This window comes from Perca fluviatilis, chromosome 7, assembly GCF_010015445.1.
Source record: "Perca fluviatilis chromosome 7, GENO_Pfluv_1.0, whole genome shotgun sequence".
NCBI classification, from domain to species: domain Eukaryota; kingdom Metazoa; phylum Chordata; class Actinopteri; order Perciformes; family Percidae; genus Perca; species Perca fluviatilis.
This window is the reverse complement of record NC_053118.1, coordinates 18,698,982-18,722,550: the sequence shown is the minus strand read 5'-3', so window position 1 is coordinate 18,722,550 and position 23,569 is coordinate 18,698,982. Positions and strand designations below refer to the sequence as shown.

General features: G+C 37.9%; 1 protein-coding gene across 1 annotated transcript; it reads right to left on the bottom strand.

The window, feature by feature from the left end:
* Positions 1–9,582: 9,582 nt before the first annotated feature.
* LOC120561938 lies at positions 9,583–22,249 on the bottom strand. Its single transcript, XM_039805283.1, has 10 exons — positions 22,225–22,249; positions 20,303–20,590; positions 20,012–20,172; positions 19,588–19,684; positions 17,761–18,102; positions 17,462–17,615; positions 17,270–17,379; positions 15,741–15,953; positions 13,880–13,970; positions 9,583–9,608 (listed from the first exon to the last, which is right to left on the bottom strand). The coding sequence occupies exons 1-10, from the start codon at positions 22,243–22,245 to the stop codon at positions 9,583–9,585; spliced, it is 1,503 nt and encodes a 500-aa protein (XP_039661217.1). The 5' UTR covers positions 22,246–22,249.
* Between the last annotated feature and the right edge of the window lie 1,320 nt (positions 22,250–23,569).

Genomic DNA, 23,569 nt, shown 5'->3' with positions numbered 1-23,569 from the left:
GAAATTTTTGGAAAACTTTATTTGCATGTTTGCATGTAAACTGAGGTTTAGGCAGCTGAGAAGAGCTGCCTCCGAGAGAAAGAGGAAGTGATTCGTTGCTGTTGTTGCTATTTTCAGGATTCTGATTGGCTAACATGAGCTTGAGCTTCTCGTTACACTACCATCTACAGGTTTGGCATGCTCTTAACAGCATATATACACAGGTTTATGTAAACAAACACTTTTCTGAAAACTGACAGGCGTGCACGATGTTATTTTTGTAAACGAAGAGGTTGAAACGTCCATTTAGGAAAATAGCCGGCCACGTGTAAATGTAGCCTGAGTGACAATGTAGCCACACTGACAGAGAGGGACAAGTTAAGCAGAGGCCATGACACCCATCAAAACAGTGCTGCTTGTGGCTAACTATTATGTACGGTGGCCGGGAAGTGCAATGCAACATTACAAAGAATGAAACACTTTTACATTTTGGAAAACAAAATAACATTTTAGAAAACAAATTTACATTTTGGAAAACAAAATAACATTTTAGAAAACAAATTTACATTTTAGAAAACAAATTTACATTTTGGAAAACAAATTTACATTTTGGAAAACAAAATAACATTTTAGAAAACAAATTTACATTTTCGAAAACAAAATAACATTTTCGAAAACAAATTTACATTTTAGAAAACAAATTTACATTTTCGAAAACAAATTAACAAGATGCAAAACACTTTTACCAGTCCCGAAACAAATTTACAAATGACAGATTCTTCACGGAAAGGGAATGTACCACATACCGGAAGTGATGAGGTTTTGTATACATGTCGCCTTGACTACGGCAGTTATGGATCGAATGCGTCAATAGAGCCGCCATCTTGGAACAGGGGAGGCACTGCCTTATATACTGTCTATGGGCCGTCCTTAATGCATCAGCGCGTCAATGCAAAGGTCTAACGGAAATAAAATCACTATAAATCGTCAAAATCTCATGCGATGTTCTAGTTTTTTTAAACAAAAAGACAAAGAGACTAATTAATGTGTTAATACAAACAATATTTATTATAATCAGTTCACAGATATGAGTACAAACGGAAACTTCACCCTTCTGAACTAAGAGGTTCTGCTTCAAAGTGAAGTTTAAACAGACTGAAATGTCCAGGCTCACTCCCCCACTAATGATTCATTTATTTCTGCATGTAGTTATTCATTTAACGAGACTTAAAGTCATGTTTCGTCGTCCACAGTCCGAGTCCCGCCAGACTCCCTTTAGGAAACCTGTGATTTAAACTTCAGCAGGCTGTGACAGTCCGCTCCGTTCAGTCCTGGATCTGATTCTCCCGGGCTTCCCTTCCCTCCAGCGGGCCCAGCAATACGGCCTGGGTCTCCAGCTGCGTGGTGTCGTTTTGGCTCCCAGGAATGGGCAGTGAGCTCCAGGTCCTGCAGCTGCAGACGGACTCAGCTGCCCCCGCGGCTTTAACCCGATCCGGCGGCTGTCGATACGTTCCCTGTGTTTCCGTCAGGTCCGCGTCATATAAAAACTCCAAACACCGACCACACGTAAAGTCACCATAAACTTCATTCACGCCATATACTCACTCACAACAACACAAATTGACTGCGCTCACCAACAACACCTCATCACTTCCGGTATGTGGTACATTCCCTTTCCGTGAAGAATCTGTCATTTGTAAATTTGTTTCGGGACTGGTAAAAGTGTTTTGCATCTTGTTAATTTGTTTTCTAAAATGTAAATTTGTTTTCGAAAATGTAAATTTGTTTTCGAAAATGTTATTTTGTTTTCCAAAATGTAAATTTGTTTTCTAAAATGTAAATTTGTTTTCTAAAATGTTATTTTGTTTTCCAAAATGTGAATTTGTTTTCTAAAATGTTATTTTGTTTTCCAAAATGTAAATTTGTTTTCTAAAATGTTATTTTGTTTTCTAAAATGTAAATTTGTTTTCTAAAATGTAAATTTGTTTTCCAAAATGTAAATTTGTTTTCTAAAATGTTATTTTGTTTTCCAAAATGTTAATTTGTTTTCCAAAATGTTATTTTGTTTTCCAAAATGTAAATTTGTTTTCCAAAATGTAAATTTGTTTTCCAAAATGTAAATTTGTTTTCCAAAATGTAAAAGTGTTTCATTCTTTGTAATGTTGCATTGCACTTCCCGGCCACCGTAGGTTTACCATGGAATCATGCATTAGTGATGGCGAACTGAAACTTTCTGAACCAGTGAAGCTTTCAATCCACTTGTATCGAAAAAAGGTTCTGTACTTGAAGCTTCAGAACTCTATGAGGACATCTGGTGGTGAAAGTTAAGGATAGCATTGTGTCACAAACTCACAGTTATTAGCCATGAATGTCTTTGAGTTGAAGATGAATACGTTTTGAGTATGAATTCATGGATAAATAATGACAAATATCTAAGCCTATGTGGGACCTTGCATAAATAACAATGTAATTGCCTTCGCCACAAAAAAAGAACAATAAAGTTAGGATTTTGGTTGTGAACTGTCTTGTGTTTGTAAACAAATACATAAATTTGGGAGGTAAATGAATAAAGAACAAATTGCACACACATTTCTGTGATTATATTGGGTACGTAGCCTAGAGCAACATTGTCTCCTCAGCCAAATAGGTGAGATACGCGAGTGCAGAAGGCTATAAACTCTCTTTTATAAACTCTCTGTTTGCTATAAATTTAGGCTACTTGCAATAAACTCGCTATTAACTAGGCTACTCGCTCTGAACTTTCTACTGGCTATACACTTTCTACTCGCTGTATAATATTCACTATAATAATCTCTCTATTCACTAACTTTCCTGACTGTTGACTCTCCTACTGCAACAACCCACAAAGGCGTGCCCCGGTGCCGCTGCCTTCGCACAGCTTTTGAATTCAACTTCGAAACAGTCAGTTGATGTGTGTGAAACGAAGCTTCGGACGTCACTGGTCACGTGATTATCCCAAAACCAAGCTCCGATACAACGCTTCATTCCAAATTGGTTCATGTCTCCGATACATGCCTCGAAGCAGGGGGTTCACGGGTAACATCGCTATCATGCATATATTTGCTACCAAACTTGGAGGCTTGCAAATATTCATGTTAACAGACTGTTCTCAGACTAGCTAGTGTTTGCTAACACTAGCAGCTAAAGTGGGGTTTACGGCTAGCTTAATGCAAACCAATGTTGCTGATAGCTACATTTAGTTAAACCCTATGGTACCAATCCCAGGCTTGACATATCTCAATTTTATTAAGGTAAAATAACAACTGGTAAATAAAATATAAGGTAGCATGCACAATAAATGACAAGAAGCTGGAAAATATAACTTATGCAATAACTCTGGTTTACCATGGAATCATTAATAGATTTAGTTTTACCATTAGCTGTTCATGTTAGCTGTGCTGTCAGACATACAGGCTATAGTTACATCTGTTGAGTGACATGGAAGCTGTAATTACAGGGTCACATCTCTCTCTCTCTTTAAAGGTCTATGCTAAGTGGCTCTCTATATTTTAAAATCCAAAATGTGAATGTTATTTCAACAGCAGCACAACCTTACTGCATAATAGTTGTCTTATCTGATGCCATCACTACACTGATAAGAATTGAATTTATGCTGCTATATTTAACAGTGAGTTCATTTCATTCAGGCGTGAGGATGGCAGACCAGGAAAGACAGCGGAGGGTAACAGGAGGGTCTAACATTAGGTGAAAGTGTAGGGGGAGCCACTTGATTCCAACTTCTAAATAGCTTCAATCATCACTATCTCTTCCTAAAACTAATCAGCTGTTAAGAGGCGTTCACTTTTCCGTAAACCAACCAGAATTGGCCACGGAATTCATGATCCAATCACAGCATGACATCCTGCTTTAAATTCTTCTCTCCTTGCTATCAGCTGTCTTTTCAGGCAAACGTGCAATTAGTACACGTTCACGTCACCTTTTCAGGGCCTGCGTCTCGTGGTGGTAGCAGCTGATGTCTATTCTTATCCTATCCTTAGAGGAAATCTCTCACTCGCACTTGTTTCTGTCAAGCAGCTTTTTTGCTGCTCCGGTGGATACACGCGGGAACAAATGGCAGCAACCTGGCAGCGCTATTTTATTCCAGCGAGTTATACACACAAGACTGAAGTCCTGGGAATGTTTGCCTCGATTGACAGCACCTGACTCGCCCTGCTCTGACCTGCACAGCTAGCCTCCGGCTGCCAGACTCTCATTCCGTCAGCACTGAACGCGACTTCAGTCGGTTCCATCATGGCAGAGGAACTGGTGTGTTCAAATCAGCTGGAACATCCAAACCTTCGAAGTTAAGTTGTCTCATCGGGTTGCGTTTTTGTTCATTCATGTTGCCGCCCAGCAAACACATACCCTTTAGGGAATGTTCCCTAAAGGTTCTCTGAAGGTAATGCCTTTAGGGAACCTTCCCAGAACGTTCCCTAAAGGTAAAATATTTTGGAACCTTCAGCTAACCTTCCTGGAACATTCTCTTAAAGTTGTTTTTGTTGAACTTTTAAAGAACCTTTTAGGGAACGTTCCCTAAAAGTTTTCTTAAGGTTATTTTTTTTTACCTTCTCTGAACATTCCCTAGAAGTTCTGTAAAGGTTAGTTTTGTAGAACCTTGAAATAACCTCTAGGGAGCGTTCCCTAAAGGTTCTCTTAAGGTTAATTTTTTTTACCTTCAGCTAACCTTCCATTAATGTTCCCTAAAGGTTCTGTAAAGGTTAGTTTTGTAGAACCTTGAAATAACCTCCAGGGGATTTTCCTAAAGGTTCTCTTAAGGTTAAATTGTTTTACCTTCAGCTAACCTTCTCTGAATGTTCCCTAAAGGTTCTGTAAAGGTTAGTTTTGTAGAACCTTGAAATAACCTCCAGAGAACGTTCCCTAAAGGTTCTCTTAAGGTTAATGTTTCACATTCAACTAACCTTTAGCATCCCACATAAACATTTTTGGTTCTCTAAAGGTTCCGGGAAGGTTCGCTGTAACAAGTATAATTGAAGTCAGAAACGTGTTAAGGGAACAGGTTTAGGGAACATTCCCTGGAGGTTATTTCAAGGTTCTACAAAACTAACTTTAACCTTAAGGGTCCCTTAACACGTTTCTGACTGCAATTATACTTGTTACTGCGATTTGCAGTAACAAGTATAATCTTTAAAGAGTATGATGTTTTCACTTCTTGATTCAATATCTGACCCAAAAGTACACAGATGTAAATGGTCATGTAACAAAAATAACTAAGCATGATGCATAGCTTCATGGGATGAATTTATACTCTGAAGCAATCAATTGTGGGGAGGAAAGAAAAAAGCTGTAATACAGACTAGCTGATGGTGACTGCTTCTCTGTGTGCTTCATTCTACTATGTAAACAAGAATAAAGAGATACTGACACATGACTTTACAAAAGGACTTTTTAAATTTATTTTTTATTTATAGTTAGTTAAATTTTATTTCTGTGTCATGCCAAACATTTGGCCCATCCCACATGGGATTACAATACACCACAAACTTATTTAGCAAACATCTTCTGGTCGCATATACAAATCATTTGGAGAAATGCATGAATACAAATATATACATACACATGTATACATATATACATTTATAAATATCTGAAACAATTTCATTAGATAACCAGGAACAAACAAGCAGTAACAATTAGATCTACAAGAATGACAAGACAACAGTACAACAAAGTAGGCCTACAACAAATTCTTAACATGGTTAACAAAACTTAAATTCTTAGTAACATTCACACACACACACACACACACACACACACACACACACACACACACACACACACACACACACACACACACACAGTCTTGTTTTCACTGTATATGCTGCCCATGGGATCAATTTTCCAAAAATATAATATTTTGTTTCACTGCTTTGCAGATGACGTCCAGATCTATTTACCTTTTTAAATACCAAAACAAATTCTATTGAAGCACTGAGTAATTGTCTACGTGAAATAAAAGATTGGATGTCACTAAATTAGACTTAAATGACAGAAAAACTGAAATTATAACTTTTGGGGAACCCGATATCTCAGATTTAAATAGTGCTCTTGGCCCATTACTCAATAACTACAGCCCGTGTGTAAAAAGTCTTGGAGTTATTATTGATAGTTCGTTTGAACTGGATAAACAAATTTAGCTCAGTAGTAAAAACAAGCTTCTTTCAGCTTCAACTTCTTGGGAAGGTGAAGTTGTACCTACCCCAAAGTCAACTGGAAAAAGTTGTACATGCCCTGATTACAAATCGCCTGGACTACTGCAACTCTTTATACTATGGCCTCGACCAGTCTTCTGTTTGCCGATTGCAATTAGTTAAAAATGCAGCTGCACGCCTGCTGACAGGGAAAAAGCGCTATGACCACATTACCCCAGTACTATCGTCTCTCCACTGGTTGCCTGTCGCTCTCAGAATCCATTTTAAGATTTTATTATTCGTTTTTAAATCTTTAAATAGATTGGCACCTTCTTATTTAGCTGATATGTTGATTTTACTACCCCAGTCAGAGCACTTAGGTCAAATGACCAGCCTCTTTTGGACTGTCCTAGATCCAGACTGAAAACCAGAGGGGACAGAGCTTTTTCAGTTGCAGGTCCTAAGCTCTGGAATGCTCTTCCCCTCAATATTAAAGCGGCTAGCTCTATTGAGTCATTTAAATCACTTTTAAAAACTCATCTTTTTGAAATGGCTTTTAACACAAGCTGAGCTGTGACATTGTCAAGATTGTTTGTAATCATGTTTACATATGTTTTAATTATTATTGTTTTTGGGATATTATGTTTTTAGTGGGTTTTTTTACTTTTTCTTCTTGGTTAATTAGTATGCTTTTTATGCTGTTACCGGTATTAGTATCTGTACAGCACTTTGGGGCAGTAGTGACTGCTTGTAAATGTGCTCTATAAATAAACTTGACCTTGACACACACGTATATAAATAAACAATTAAACTATACAAGACATTCAATGCATTTTACAACCATGCAATATATATAATTACATTAATATGGTAACATATACCACATTCACACCAGATCCAGCATCTTCCAGGAGTCCTTGACAGAACTTACCCTACAGGATCTTCCTCCTCATAAAGACCTGTGAAGAAAACAGATCATACACACATTTAACATTTCACCAATGTCCTTTTTCCATTTACCGTTATTGACCAAAGATTTCCATCTCATGAACTGGTTACCACACCCCACACACACTCATTTCCACTCAATTTGTTTCACAGATATGGGCCAAACACCCCTTGCCACTTTATCTTTTCTCTTTTATTTCCTACTCTAAATAAATAACTCATTGCTGGTGAATTCTTATTTAGGAGTACTTGACAATTACCAAGTTGAATTTCAATATCACACATATATCTTACAAGGTGGCTTATAAATTGGCTATAATCGGTCGCCAATATTACATCTGGATGATCAAGTATTATTATTATTATTATTTTTATCATCACTATTATTAATTATTATGATTATTAATAATAGTTAGTAGTAACTGGAACCTTCAGCGAACCTTCCCAGAATCTTTAGAGAACCAAAAATTGTTATGTGGCCACCCACCGGTAATACGGAAGTTTTATACATTTATGTTATATGTTGATAGGCGATAGAGTGGCTTCCATGCATTTTGTCACGTAGGCCTACTCGTGACATGTTCTGGGGTTTAATCAATGTTCTAATTCTTGGGCAGGTGTAAGATTCTTTTCTTGTTAGGGAACCGACACGCATGTTAAAAGTCTTCAGAGCTTTCACAATAATAATCAGTAGTTCATTACTGACGTCAAGGAGCGTGTATGAGGCATTTATACTACTATTCATCGTCGTCTGTGGCCCTCATTCTATTGTCCGTGCCTTCTGCTCACTTCATTAGCGGGTAGCGCAATATTCATCGTATTTTATAAAGAGGCGTGCAACCATCCTCCTCCCCTTCCACCTCTGGTTATCGTCAACCACGGCAACCTGAGTCTCTTTCCAGCAAGACGGCTCCTTCGTTCGGTCTCCGGGTTCCTTCTCCACCATCACCAGTGTCTAGTCTCCATCGGGGGGAATATGTCTGGCTTCTCTACCCCTTTAAAATACTTTTAACAATGGAATCTAATCCCCAAAGACTTTGTACATTTCATATTATGCATATGTACAATACATATTTGCATATCTGCAACGAAGTCTCTCCTGATTGAAATATTATTAATATGGAAAAACTAATATGGAAAATCTATTAATGTTTGTTTGACAATATGTCTTAATGGAGAAGTACACAGGCAAGGAGTGAATGAGATAGACATGAGGTCGGCAATGGCATCAAGTAGAGATGAGACATCAGGTAGGAGTTCTATTAGACCACACAAAACAAAATGTCCAGTTCAAGCTCTGAGTCCTCCTCACTTTTGTTTCATTTTGCACTTTAATGTTAGTGTTGCTTACAGTGTTGTTTTTGGCGGCCCGTTTTAATTAATTTTAGTCTAGTCATTGTGTTAAGCTGTCATTTTAGTTTTTATTAGTTTTAGTCATGTTCATACTCTTTTTAGTCTAGTCAAGTTTCAGTTGACTAAAAGTCTGAACATTTTAGTCTTAATTTTGTCAGAATTATCCATGACTATTTTCGTCTGGTTTTAGTCGACGAAAACTGACATTTAGTCTAGTTTTAGTAAATGAATATTGTATTTTATTCTGTTTTTAGTAATGCAATTCTATTTAACACAGTCAACATAGTATACGTAGTAGTATAGACAACACAAAAAAAATTCTTTTAGCAAAACCCATTTCAAACAAGGTTATCTTATTATATTATTTTTATCTTATAGACTCAAGAATACATCCGGTCCAGAACCGGAGTGAAGTTAGTTTAATGTTTGACATTCGTCGGTTTTCATGGAGGTTACCTTTTAATAGGTCCGATTTGAATTTACAACATTTATTTTACCAACCAAACATGTTAGAAGTACACACACATACATTTAAATAAAATAAAATAGCATCACATGACAATGCCAGAACAAAATTAATACATTCAAGTTGTACCTCCTTGTGGCAAAGAAATCCTGAGCACTAGTTGGCTTGTCCATCTTCTTGGGTGGGACTTGCTTCACTGGTACCATTTCTGGAATCTAGCACAGGAATAGATACAATGACAGGACAGTTGCAGCCTCTGAAAGTCTAACTGTTGTAAATAGTAAGTAGCATAAATCCTTGCTATGATTTTTACCAGGGTAAAATCAACCTCTGAGTGAGTGACTTGACTGAAAAAATCTACATAATCAAAACAGAAGTAGTCTAAGCAGTAGTCTCTGAGGGCATGTTAATGCCAATACCATTTGTTTAAATGTATGTATTGGTCTAGAATAAAGTATTCAAAGTCATGTTGTTGATGCCAAATTCAGTTCAGTCTGATTGCTATGTGAATGACAAAACTAGCTACAGTATTTGGCCAACAAGGGCTGCTTAGTACATATGGAGTCGTCAGTCAGGTAGGAACTAAGAACCCACTTTACACTCTCTCACGCAAAACAAACACACACACGAACACACACACACACAAAATAACATACACACACGTGTCTATGGGGGTGCGACCTGATGCAGCCCTGAAGCAAGACACAGGAAACAAAATACTGAAAAATACTTTAAAATAAACCTTTATTATTTAAACCCCATACATGATGATGGTACACTTATTTATTTATTTGTTGTGTGATGGAATTTTCTTTGCAGCAGGAGTGGAATTTTGAAAACATAAGCGCCAAAATTGTTGCTGCATACCCCTCTGACACTGGGTAGTTGCACCCCTTTCTCGTTTAATATAAATTTGTCTCATATAATCAATAAGGATACTCAGTTTCAAAGTTGAAGCATGTCATAATTTGCTGTCAGTGTATGCAGGTCTTTAACGTGTCAAAGATTGAGCATTTGAGACCTGTTTCCTAACACACATTAATATATAATAAATACAGAAAGGGCTCTCAATGTTACTCAATCATAAACTAATTGGCAACAAATGCCCATTTGTGTACAGTATCATTTCTTTTTTAAGCTCAGGTTGTTCTAGAAGGAAAGTGTGAATGCTGCCCTATCTGGGTGTGCTGAGACTTGTGTGAATGTATAAAGGGTCCTTTTTTATGGTATATTTATATACAGTATATATAAAATATTCATAAATTTAGTGCAGGTAGGAATTTGACCTGTTGGTGAGTGTTTACTGTAACACAGTTTTGGTAAACTATTACAGCCCCTCATTCCTGGTTATTAGCTGTTGAGTCTAGATCACAGTGTGTACACATTCAACTGTTCAGCCCGTGTATTTATTTGATATTTGTGTATAACCTGCTGGAAATTTGTGGAGAGTAGAGGTAACTTTTGTGGGAATGAACTATGAACAGTATAGCCCCATCTAGTGGACAACCTTTATCTAACAAGCTGTTTTTAGACCATTCAAGAGCTTTTCAGATAATTTTTTAACTTTCTGTTTGTTTACACCTCTGCACAAACACCAGCATGACTCGAAAGATATTAGAGAATGCCAAATACAAAGAACTTCACATTAATTAGCTATTAAAATGTCTGGAATTTAATTTGCTGGGTGTTGCATATATTCTGCCAACAAAGTTAATTTAAAAGTTTACATGACTTGTTCACCTGTATCAGTCTACACCCTGAAGTGTTTTGAATGCATATCACAGTACACAACTATTATTAGTACACTCTAAGAAGTGATGTGTTAAAAATGACACAACATGTGTTGAATTTTAACACATCTACAGAGTGTGCTCAGGGACAACACATGTTGTGTTAAATTCAACACAGCAAATGTGTAAACCACTTTTACACATTTGCTGTGTTATGCAGCTTAACACATGAATGTGTTAGTTCTACACATTGTGTGTAAATCATGTGTACACCAGATACACACATAAAAGTGTTAGTTGTGTGTAAATTAATTGTTTCCTTTAATATAAAAATAATGAAGCAAAAATACATTAATTAGTCATTTATTTAAGATTTCATTTGAAACCCTTTTAAAAAGCACATTTTTTCAAAACTTAAAAGGCATTACATTCATTTGAAATACAATATAAACAGGCATTACATTCATTTGAAATACAATATAACCAGGCATTACATTCATTTGAAATACAATATAACCAGGCATTACATTCATTTGAAATACAATATAAACAGGCATTACAATCATCTGTAATACAATATAAACAGGCATTACAATCATCTGTAATACAATATAAACAGGCATTACATTCATTTGTAATACAATATATATAACACAAGTTCAAAAATCCATGTTTTTTAAAGTAAATTCTGAACATGACATCACCATCAACAGAAGCACCTACAAAATCTTATACCTCGGATTGAGATAGAGCTCTTCAGTACTAAAATTTGACATAATGTCAAGAGGCCTAACATCTGCAACATCATCTACATTGATCATTTCAAAGTCTTTTGTTTTTTGCACAACATATGCATAGAAATGCTCGTCAAAGTACTTAACTTCAAGTACTCTAATGAGGAAGAAGAATACCCCTCCCTGTGGTAAAACATGAATGATCTCTCCAAATAAGTGCTCCCCGTGATGCTGTGTCTTTAATGGCAGCACCGATCCAGTCCTGTACGTGTGGCCATTTACAGTCAGCGAATGTGTAACATAAATGATGCTACTCATTGTGAAATCAGTGTGCAGGGCTGATTTAAGTCCCTCAAGTATAACAGCAGCTTTCTTTAAAGCACCAATGTTCACAGGAAAGGCATTGCCAACACTGTATTTTTTACAAAACGGGTCACCAAGCTTGAAATTGTACATTTGTTGAACCTGATGTTTATAAGCAAGAGTTTTGGCAATATTTTTGAAATTGCATACCACATGCGCTTGCCTTTTCATTGGATTATGCTTTGACTCAAATCTCATACACCACAAGTGAGAAATAGGTCCAAACAAACACAGCATTCTTGGATAGTGTATCATAAAATGGTGCTTCGGAATTAGATTTTGGCAAAACAACTTCTTGTAAAGCGTATGGTGATCTATGATGAGCTGTTTAAGAAACACAGCAAGCCCAACACTTACAACCGGTGCAAAGATAATGCTGCAGATTTCCCTCAACAAAATGAACAGATGCCAAAACTGGTCTTCCCTATTAATGAAATCTCCCACTAAAAATGGTAAAACTTGCAAGAGACACCACATTTGGGAAGCAGTTTGCCTGACAGCATTTTCAGAAGATCTCAAATTGATAATGGCACTTGGTTTGTTTTTCTCATTCATGTAACCATAGTCAAAACCAGCAATCCTGTGATTAAGTTGCTCTAATGTGAAAAGCTTCTCTTCATAAATGAAGTGGCGCAACAACAGCTTCACTTCCAAAGGAGCCACACCCTCCAGTACATCATGCATTATGTCCACACATGTATTTTCTGTTACATGGAAATATTGCAGACTGTTCAAACAAGAGTTCCCTTTAACACCAGTTGAGCTTGGATCGCAGAACCTTACATGTTGCTCATAGTTCTCCCTGTTACGTTTTTCGACATTGTCTTCATCAAACACTGACTGTATTTCCTGCTTATCGATCAAACAAAACTGGCAACATTTGTTTGCAGAAAAGCTTTCCACATAGCCACACAATGAATGTATTGCCAAATTATCTGCTGTCAAAATTGAAAGTGTTCCATGCAGCTTTTGAGTTTGTCCATTAACTTCAACTTCTATACCAGAGTTTTCAAGGACTCTGATGTCCTCAAGAAGTGGCTCTAGTATCTTACCAAGCCCATATTTTTCCCTGTCGATTGAATTAAATAACACACATAAGTGAATGTGAGCTAGGGATGAATTGCATTCTGGGGGTAAATTCTGTAGAGTGAAGTATACAGCACCCATTTTATGGATTTTTGTTTTGGAGCCCAGAGGATTTGTTGTCTCAACATCATCATAATACAACTGAATTTGCAGGGATTCTGGATACAGTTGGAATAGTGGATGAGTAGAGAATTGACACCCATCACTATAGTCTCGCATCATGTTGTCATTCCTTTTCTTGTTTTTTAAGTAGACATTTTGCATTTTTTCATTACTAAATAGAAATTTGATTGTTTCAAGTATTGGTACATACTGACAAGTGTCTGGTGCCAAAACCTGCTTCATTTGTCCCTGTTTCCGTACAGTATCTGCCCTGTGACCAAGGAAAAGTTCCTTTGGCTTGACAAGATGAAATTTTTCTGAAAAATGTGTATTCATTTTAAAAGGAGTGTCTATGTCATCAAACATGTGTTTGGCACTTTCAAACTGTTCCATTAATGGTTGCACAAGTTCATGGTCATGTGGTACCTCCAGATTATTGAACACTGATGAAACCGAATTTTGTAATGTAGCTACAGTTGTTTCCACAAGTTCTTTAACACAAGTTACAGTTCTTGTTACATCCATTAATGTTACATTTGATCCAGCATACATTTTTGCCACAAATGAGGCTGCACTGTCACTTGAAGAAAGAAGTTTAAACCCCTCAGAAGGCTCAGCTAGGTTTTCCTCTAGAGGTGTAGTGTCGATGGTCCCTGGGAAGTCAGTAAATGTTGGGAAGGTCTGAAGAGAAGGTTCAACAACTGTGGTACTTGCTATTGGGCTCTCTAGAAAGGTGCTTGGTAAATGAATTAATGCTGTGGTATGTCCTTGGACAACCATCTTGGCTGCAAGTAAGTGTGAACTCCAATCCCTCTGACAATGCATGTATTTCACGAAGGTGCCAAATCAGTTTCTTTATCAGTGTGAATCTTGACTGACATTTTGGACAACTGTACATTTTGGTGGGATCTAATTAATAGACTTCACTTTTGAAATGAGCTCTAATACCTTTGCTCTCCTGTTTGTTGACATGGGTAAGTCGTAAATGTACTCGACGAATGAGAACACAGAGCTGAGCGGGGCTGGGTAGGCCAGGGGCCTGTTTCACAAAACCAAGATAAGGGATTAAGACGGGATTTCCCAGTTATCCTGGATGAATTTAGCCTTGACTCGGTTTCACGAAAGCGGAGGCACATAAATCACCATGGAGATTTATTCTGTACAGCTAGCCTGCTCCCGACCAGGCTAACAGCCAGGATTTATTTAATCCTGGAGCCTTTTCTGATCACCCAGCAGTGGTTTTACCCTGTTGTTATCAGCCTGGATTAAAATACAACAGGTGCATATTGCTGTTCATTTAAGTACTGATATTATTTAAAGTTGTGACCATTGTTTTTTTTAAATAATTATTCATGTGACAGTCATTGTTACTGTTATATTGCTGTATGAAGATTGCTGTTCACATATTGTTGTTAGAAGTTTGATGAATATGTTATGGCAGTTGTTGAGATAATTAGAAAAGGCTGATAACATTTCAAATGTGTTTTAAATGAAGTCTGTTACTGAGGGCAATACATACAATACTGTACATTTCTATAGTTGACCAATGCACCTTGAATTATTTTAGTTGATTAATATTTTTTTTTTATTCTTTAACAATAAGGATCATGTTTGTTCCTCTTCCATGTACATTGTATTTGGCATTCTTAGCATACAATGTTGTCCAGTAAACTGGGACTATAATTTGGGAGGATTGTACAATTTTAAGAACATATCCTAATTGTACAATCCTCCCAAATGATAGTCTTAGTTCACTGGACCAGTAACTATCTAGTGATGTAGGCTACTGTACATTCATGTAACAACAGGGAGAGGACACCTCAATGGTTTTTGACCTTATATATTGCTGGGGGGAAATAACTGATGAATATACTCTGTTCCATTCATGTTTGCAGTGTGCATGGAATTTATCACTTAATTATCTTTATAGTTTCTAGATTTTAGAGTCCAATTTCTTCAGTGTCTTTATTTTCTATGTCCATACATATGAGGGAGTAAGGCATATAATATGTAGAGAAGGAAACTCTATGTAGAGAAGGACAGACTGAATGATAGTCTAAAAATATACATTTATGAACTACTGCTCTTAACTGAAACCATTCAATGAGTCACTGTCATTTGCAAAAACGAACAGTTGTACACTTTGCATTAAAAGCGAGCAGTTGAAGTTAATATGACTTAGGAAATTTATATTGTAGCCCGGGAGAGGAACAGAGTGAAAGAGATATTTATTCATCATATTCTAGCGTTATAGAAAATTGATCTTCATGGTAAATTTCCTGAGTAACATTATCTTCTGCTCACTTTTAAGGCAAAGAGTACAACTGTTAATTTGTGCAAATGATTAGTAGCCTAATCCTTGAATGGTATGATTATGACGGCTTCAATTCAGAGCCGTGGTCAGTTAATATATTTAGGCTACAATTACGCATTCAGTCGGTCCGTAATCGTCTGCCTCGCTTTCTCTCGCTGTTTCATTACAGCGGCCGTGTTTCTTTTCTTTTTATACAAATAATGTGTTTCACGTCGTCATACTTCCACAAGAAGCTGCTGCTCACTCAGTATAAAGTATGTACAATGCGTATTCTCCATTTTGGCATCACTAAATCTGTGATCGACCTCGCGGTCTTTTGAGGAAAGCCGTGGACGCGCATCTATCTGAATTAGTTCAGCCTGGCCCGACCTAGTCGCTCCTCCTCAGCTTGGCTCGGCCTTCGTGAAACGCACCAAGCCAGGATGCACAGATTAGACTAGGTCAAGCCTCGCTTTATCAGTTATCCTGGATTTATATATTCTGCTTTTGTGAAACAGGCCCCAGGTTGCATACCCAGTAGAGCTTGAAGAGCTTGTCCACAGCACATGCCAGGCCTTCATCCAAGGGGATAGCAATCTTGTCAGACTTGCCCACAATGACATACTGCTGTGACCCTCCCCTTAGATGACCAATGCAGACTAGTTGTGGCTGTGTGCTCTGTGCTGGATCCTGGGATGCATTGTAGAGGGAGGCAATGGTACTTCCTGCCTAAAATTAGAATATAGAAATAAGTAAAGTTAAGTTCAGCAGCAACATGTCGCAAACTAGCTCCTTATAATTAGTTTTGTACATGTTAATATTTTATTAGTGTGCATGCTGACACAGCATTGTCTGACTCTCTGCTTTTTTCCATCTGTCTTGGCAATATTAATGTAAATAATTTCTTCTTTAAAAGGAACAATGTTTAGATATAGATGATCTATTGGCGGAAATGGAATATAATATTCACAACTATGTTTTGATTCAATTTAATGCTTTTAAGAACTCAAGATATTCAATAACCAAATTTGAATAATCAATTTTTTCTTATTTAAGCATAGCAGGTAAGTATAAAGTAAGCAAGTATGTGGTCCTGTGCAGCAGTAGATTTTATGTAGGAATATGGTTATTAGAGTGAGGTAGGCTAATCTAAATTTTGCTAACAGGTAAGTGCAAGTATAAAGTCTGTATTAGGTTCAGTGGTAGGTTTAAAGATTTTACATTAAACAAAAGATTACCCCTACACACTTAACTCCAAGCCACATATGTTTTATGACGTTGTCAATAAACTTAAAATGCTTTCTGATAGCCTTGCACCTACATAATGTGCATATAACTCTCCTTAAAGGAACACGGCAACTTATTGGGACTTTATCTTATTCACTGTACCCCCCAGAGTTAGACTAGTCCATACATACCCTTCTCATCTCTTATTGGGACTTTATCTTATTCACTGTACCCCCAGAGTTAGACTAGTCCATACATACCCTTCTCATCTCTTATTGGGACTTTATCTTATTCACTGTACCCCCAGAGTTAGACTAGTCCATACAGACCCTTCTCATCTCTTATTGGGACTTTATCTTATTCACTGTAACCCCCAGAGTTAGACTAGTCCATACAGACCCTTCTCATCTCTTAGTGGGACTTTATCTTATTCACTGTACCCCCCAGAGTTAGACTAGTCCATACAGACCCTTCTCATCTCTTATTGGGACTTTATCTTATTCACTGTAACCCCCAGAGTTAGACTAGTCCATACAGACCCTTCTCATCTCTTATTGGGACTTTATCTTATTCACTGTAACCCCAGAGTTAGACTATACATAGTATCCATACACCAGCCTCACTCTTGTGGGTTATAGTGAATAAGATAAAGTCCCAATAAGTCGGTGTGTTCCTTTATACAAATTTAAATCAGAAATGTGGACTATAATGACTTTTAAGGCCTAATATTCATACAATTGAATTTAAGACAATTTAAGGACGTGCAGAAACCCTGTCGAGGATTATCAACATTAACTCAAGATTCCCATCAAACATACCGGCACAAAATCAATGAGTTGTGTAATCGCAGACTTGATGCTACAGCGGCTTGCTGCAACTGGTGGAAGGAGATGAGTAAGGACGACCAACATAATGTAGCACTTCTCATCTGCAAAAGAGAAGAGAGGTAAACTTAAGCATATTAAATAATTTTGTGGAAAAATGGAAGAAATTAAATGTAACAAAAATACCATCAGTTTGGTCTTCCATCCCTTCAACAAGAGATGCAACATCACCCTTCTCCCTGGCGGCAACAGCTTTCAGCTTCGGCATGATGCTGGCCTCCCACCGCCTTAGGAACAGGTCCCCCTTTCCTTGATGCATTTTACCAAACTCTGTATCAAGCTGGGTGGTTGCAGTGGACAGAGACACATAATATATAAGCCTCTTCAATTTATAATTACTTGTTTATAATTGCTTTAATCTACATGTACACATAAGTTTAATTGCTGCATTCCGGTTTAAGCAAGGGGTACAAAAAGACACCTACCAGTGTTGGTATATCCAAGAAGCGTGGATACTCTTGCAAGATTTCCTCCATGGTGGGTGAATGTTTGGATATCCACGATCTGCGCCAGGTGAATGTTTTCTGCATCGCTGATTTGATTGAGGACATGTTTTCTGCAGAAGGCCTCAGCCTTTTCATCAGGTTGATGAACTCTCTGACTTCGCTGCCGTCCCCTTCATCCTGCACAGAACTTGACATCTCTTCAACATCTCGGCACCTCTTGTGTCTACTGTAACGCCGCTGGCCTTCTTCTAGCTTCCGGCGGATATTGCGAAGTCTCATCTCCAAAAACCCAGAGTGTGATGCTGGATCGAAGAAATGCTCCTGAGATTTAAGAGGGGAAAAAGACATTTCAAATAATTTTCGGACCGGAATGGAAATTTCAAAACAGAAAATACTGGCTTTAGCATTGTTGTCAGAAAAGAAAGTATTTCAACTTAGCATGTTTCCTTAATATCTGATGACATATTGTGGTCATTTTATGATTTAAAGGAATACGCCACCGTTTGATGAAATAGGGTTATTCACCGTCTCTTCTATATTTAAATGCATTTTTGTCTCGGTGCATGCATTGTCTTAGTCCAGCGGCACCGCTGCTAGCTTAGCTTAGCGTAATGAATGGAATCTATTGTGACCGTGTAGCATGTCGCAGGTAAAAGTGATCCCAACAACAACATAAACAAAACCTCATTACTTCTTGTGGCCTGCATGTTCAAATAAAAATAGCAATGCAGATTAAGACTAGATGATTTCGTAGGCAGATATTGACTGGGACTATATTTGGTGGAAGTAGACTACAGCCGAAGCACTGCTCCTCGGGCACAGAGATATCGGCAGCTCACAGGGCTCTGCGGTCGGCGTCAAGTCACTGTTTTTGGGTTAGTGGACGGGCAGCGGCCCGCCGAGCCCCGCAGAGCTCACTCAGGGCAGCGGCGTTTTGGTTGTCCACTAACCCAGAAACAGTGACTTTACGCCGGCCACAGAGCCCTGTGAGCTGCCGATATCTCTGTGCAGCCTAAAACGGTAATTGAGCAGCAGAAAGAAAGTTTGGAGTGAGAGAGAAACGTGTGAGGGAGACTGGAGAAAAGGTGACTCTTACTGCAATGAAGAAATCAAAGAAAGCTAATCGGCTAATCGCGATTCAATGTGCTTGTCACGGTGCAGTTACGTCTCCACGCCCTGGTAGTTGTTCTGTGTGTTATTGTGTAGTTGAATAACTGTTAATGTGTTACGTTAACATGCCGGACACCTACCGTATTCAGCCTGTTATTCTGTGTGCTATTGTGTAGTTGACAGATGAAAAAGGCTGTTTTTGGTCTTGGATTTTGTGAAATTAATTTCTAAATATATGCGACTTATAGTCCAGTGCGACTTATATATGTTTTTTTCCTCTTCATGATGCATTTTTTGACTGATGCGACTTATACTCCGGAGCGACTTATAGTCTGGAAAATACGGTACATATTGCTCCTTTAAATAATTATTACAGTTACAGAATATCATTGAATGGAAGTAGAACTGGTCATCCAATGTGTTTTATACCAGCCTAAGAGAGGAAATTACACTGTTAGAAGTAGCCAAAAAAAGTATCTCCCACACTATCGTTTTAAAATATAGTAAGCCACAAAGTATCTCTGGGTTTTACATTCAGGACTAAGTAGATTTCTGCCTTACCTTAAAATGTAGTTGGATAAAATCACAAGTTTTAATTAAAAAAAACATTCTGATTATTTCCCTGTTTCAATATTTAAGCATTGCACACCCATAGCTAGCTCTACCCACTTTTCAACTAAGCAACTTTATACTCACAAAGCCTTCTCCTCTGCCATCAATTTGGACTTTAAGCGATGGGAAGATGGTGATGATGTTCTTTGCAAGAACCACCTTTTCAATAGTGGACGGATAACTAGTGGAACAAACACACAAACAGACAACAACTCATGAGACCTTTTTTCTCTTCTTTTAAAAATGACATGATAAGTCCTTACTGTCAAATGTGTGATGAAAAAGCAACTGTTAACAAAAAATGTGCCCTGTATCAAGCAAATGAGAATGTCTGTATACTTTATCCCCCCATTGTAATTTATACACTTACGACATTCACAATTACATTCAATGCACATATGCTATACATTTTTAAAATAGTCCAATCATGACAAGTGGGCTTATTCGTATAACCATTCTTATAAGATACAAAAATAATATATAGTTCATGTTCATATACTGTACTTACAATCCATGCTTCTCCACTAAGTCAGAGATGCAAACTTTAATGAGTTTCATTCGGGTCTTCTCTGTAACAATGGCCTTAGTTTGGAGTTCATCAAATATTTCTGGAACTTTCATTTCAAGCAGAGGCCTCAGACCAGCCTGCTGATCTGGCTCCTGTGTAGGCTGAACAGATAATTAAGAGCAGAGCAGAAAGTTAAGACTCTCTGTCTTCTCTGTAGTCTGTCTGACTTTTCTGAAACACAATTTGACTAGCTATACACATGATCCAAAATAAATTATGGTAAACATTTACCTGCGTTTGACAGACTTCTCTTGGGACAGTTTGAAGATGGGATGCTTCTGAAAAGTGCACTTGGAATCTGTCAAGGTTACTTATCTGCACACTACTGTCAACATCAGTAAACTCTTGGAAATCTGTGTTAAATTTTAAAATCCGGTCAAGGACGAATCCCAATTCACTTGTTTTTTCCAGAAGTTCTGTTGTGCTTTGGACACTGTAAATTTTTCTTTTCAATTCATTTCCATTCTTAAAAGTAGTTGCAAGAACTTTCACAGATTCCTGCGGCCCATGTCTCCCTTCCTGCAAACATGAACAAAAATTAAAGTAAAAATCTAATTCATTGTGATATTGATAATTGTACTAATTGCAAAGTCAAATGTGATTAAATATTCCCATCCAACACAACGCTGAAGTTAACACCCAGATTTGCAGCCTCTGATTCGCCATTTAAGGGAAATGGAACTTACATACCTGAGCGTCCACTCCACGGTTTTCTGCACTGCACCTCTTAGGATACTGTTGTGATATCATGTTAGACATTTTAGGTAAACCATTAAAGCTGAAACCCATTTCACATTTGTGAAAGCTTTATTGTATTTATGAAAATGAAAAAACTGAGATTTCACTGCTTTTATCACATTGCCCATATTGGACCAGGTCCAGAATCAAAACCACGATAGTGCCGATTTGACAAGTCTAGGTATAGTGGACCTGGTCCAATATGGACAGGTGAAAAAAGCTGTGAAATTGGACTAGTCAGACCCTCATTCACTCTCTCTCACACACACACACACACACAAAGACACACAAACAAAGACACGGATGCACACACACACACACACACACACACAAAAGACACACAAACAAAGACACGGATGCACACACACACACACACAGACGCACGCGCGCGCACACAGACAGACAGACACAGGTGCACACGTACACAAAGAGACAGATTTTTTTTTTCACAGAGACAGATGCACGCGCGCACGCACACACACACACACACACACACGTTAAATATGGACTAACGTTACTTGTGTGTGTGTGGGGCAGTAACCCCCCCCCTTTAATTTTCATAAATAAACAGCTTTAATGCTTTACTTAAAATTTCTAACACGATTTCACAACATTAAGAGGAGCAGAAAAGCGAGGAGCGGTCTTGAGCTCGGAGGCTGCAAATCTGTCACCGTCTAATTATTGACGTTTTTCGACCGTTGGTACTCCGATCCCCGTTTACCAGATTTCATGCCGACTTAACAGAAGCAAAGCACTGTCTTACTAAAATGTCTCAAAATTAGTTACACATGGTGTCATTTTTGGTAATTAGTCGGGTAAAAATAAACTTCAAAATCCCAATGGAAGTTTGGTATCGCCAGTCATTAGACGGCCCCTGAATAAGACTAACGTTAAGCATCGACGTTTATCTTTTATGATTTAACGTTAGTTGGCAGATTATATAGCTACATGGCAAATTTACCTTTACATTTTGGTTCGATGACAAGTCTCCAGCTTTAGCTAGCTATATTCCCAGTTGAGATTTCTGTACCATTTAAGGCAAAAATAAAACCATATGAGAGCCAAGTATGAAGGCTCCGGAACGTTCAGGAATAACGGGTAATAACGTTAACGTTCGGTAACCGTCAGTTAACTTCCAGAAACCGACCTAAGACGTTAAATACTGTGGCTACAGATTATTAAAGTTACAGCACGGATATTTTGATACATTAATTTAAAATTAATGTAAGATAGTTGCGGCTAGCTAACTAATGTGATGTTAACTAGCTAATGTTAGCTGGCTAGATCTAAATACTTTAAACCCTGACATTGCCAGCTAACTCAAAAAATATCGTATTTGTCAGATGATCACCAACTTCCAGACGCTTCGAAAACGTCGAGATATTTGCATTACGTTAAGATAAAAAAGTGCTTACCGTGGAGTTTGGAGTCTCCATCCTAACCCTTATCCTTGGACGGGACTGTGGCAGTTTTCTTTAGCGACTCACTGTGGCGCGAATATGGAAGACCGCGAAAAAAGGATGACGCTGTTGCTGGGCAGAATTCAGATTCACTGTCCAACACATCAACTGTGTTAAGCCTTTTTACACATTATTTACACATGTTTTACACTCTTATGTAGAAATCCACACACAATGTGTTAAATGTGTAACAACACATTTTTGTGTGTCATTTTTTAACACATCTCTTCTAAGAGTGTAGTATTGTTTCATCGATGCACAAAAGTACATATAAATATTGGAAGCTCAGTTTTTCGGGTCGGCAGCTTATAAAAACTTAAGTTATGGGTTCTTTACATTCTTGGTAGTTCACATAACCACACAACAGCCTTTAGGCAATTGTTTTCTGTTTGCTAGCAGACAAAATTGACTAAGAGGAACCTTTTCGTTATACAAGTCATTGGAGAGCGTAGAGTTGTTTTCCCCTCCAGTGGGGGCGGGACTTAAATGCGCTCTGTCTCTATTGTAGACTGTATAATATTAATGGACAAAGCATCCGGTTCGGCGAAGTGCTGCAAATGCGGAAGTGCCTTAAACCTGCATTCTATCTGAATTCTAGCAGGGGCGACACGTGCGGTTGCAAAAGGAGGTTGGTTTCTGTAGAAGTCTATGAGAAAGTGATCCACTTCTCACTTGATTTATTACATCAGTAAACATTTTCATAATTAGTTTATGGTCTCAATTGCTAGTTAAGTCTTCTGCAATACAGAATGATGTTTTATTTTTTGAATTATGGTTTATCGCCGATTTTAAAATCGACGATAAAGCAGGGGGTGTTTTAGGGCGTGGCTATGATGTGATTGCCAGTGAAAGTGTGTAACGTAACGTAGAGTGTAAGGGCATCCGCAACCAGGATGTCTGCGCCCGTAACGGCAAACTAGACGACTCATAGCAGATCTCCACAAACCAATGGGTGACGTCACGCATGCTCTGTCCATTAATATAATACAGTCTATGGTCTCTATACAAGATGCAAACTCCCTGGTTCAAAATGGCAGTCAACAAACCAATGGGTGACGTCACTGATGCTACATCCATTATGTTTACAATCTATGAACAGAATAGAATACATGTAACATGTATCAAATTAAATTCAAACCACTTTAAGCCGTATGTGAAGTTCTTTGTATTTAGCATTCTCGAATATAATTTTGAGTCATGCTGAAGTTCTTGCAGGGTTTGTGTGACACTCCAAACTGTTAGAAATGTAATCATTCCAGTTAACCTAAGCTCCTAAAAAGCTGTACAGATCCCTTAAAAT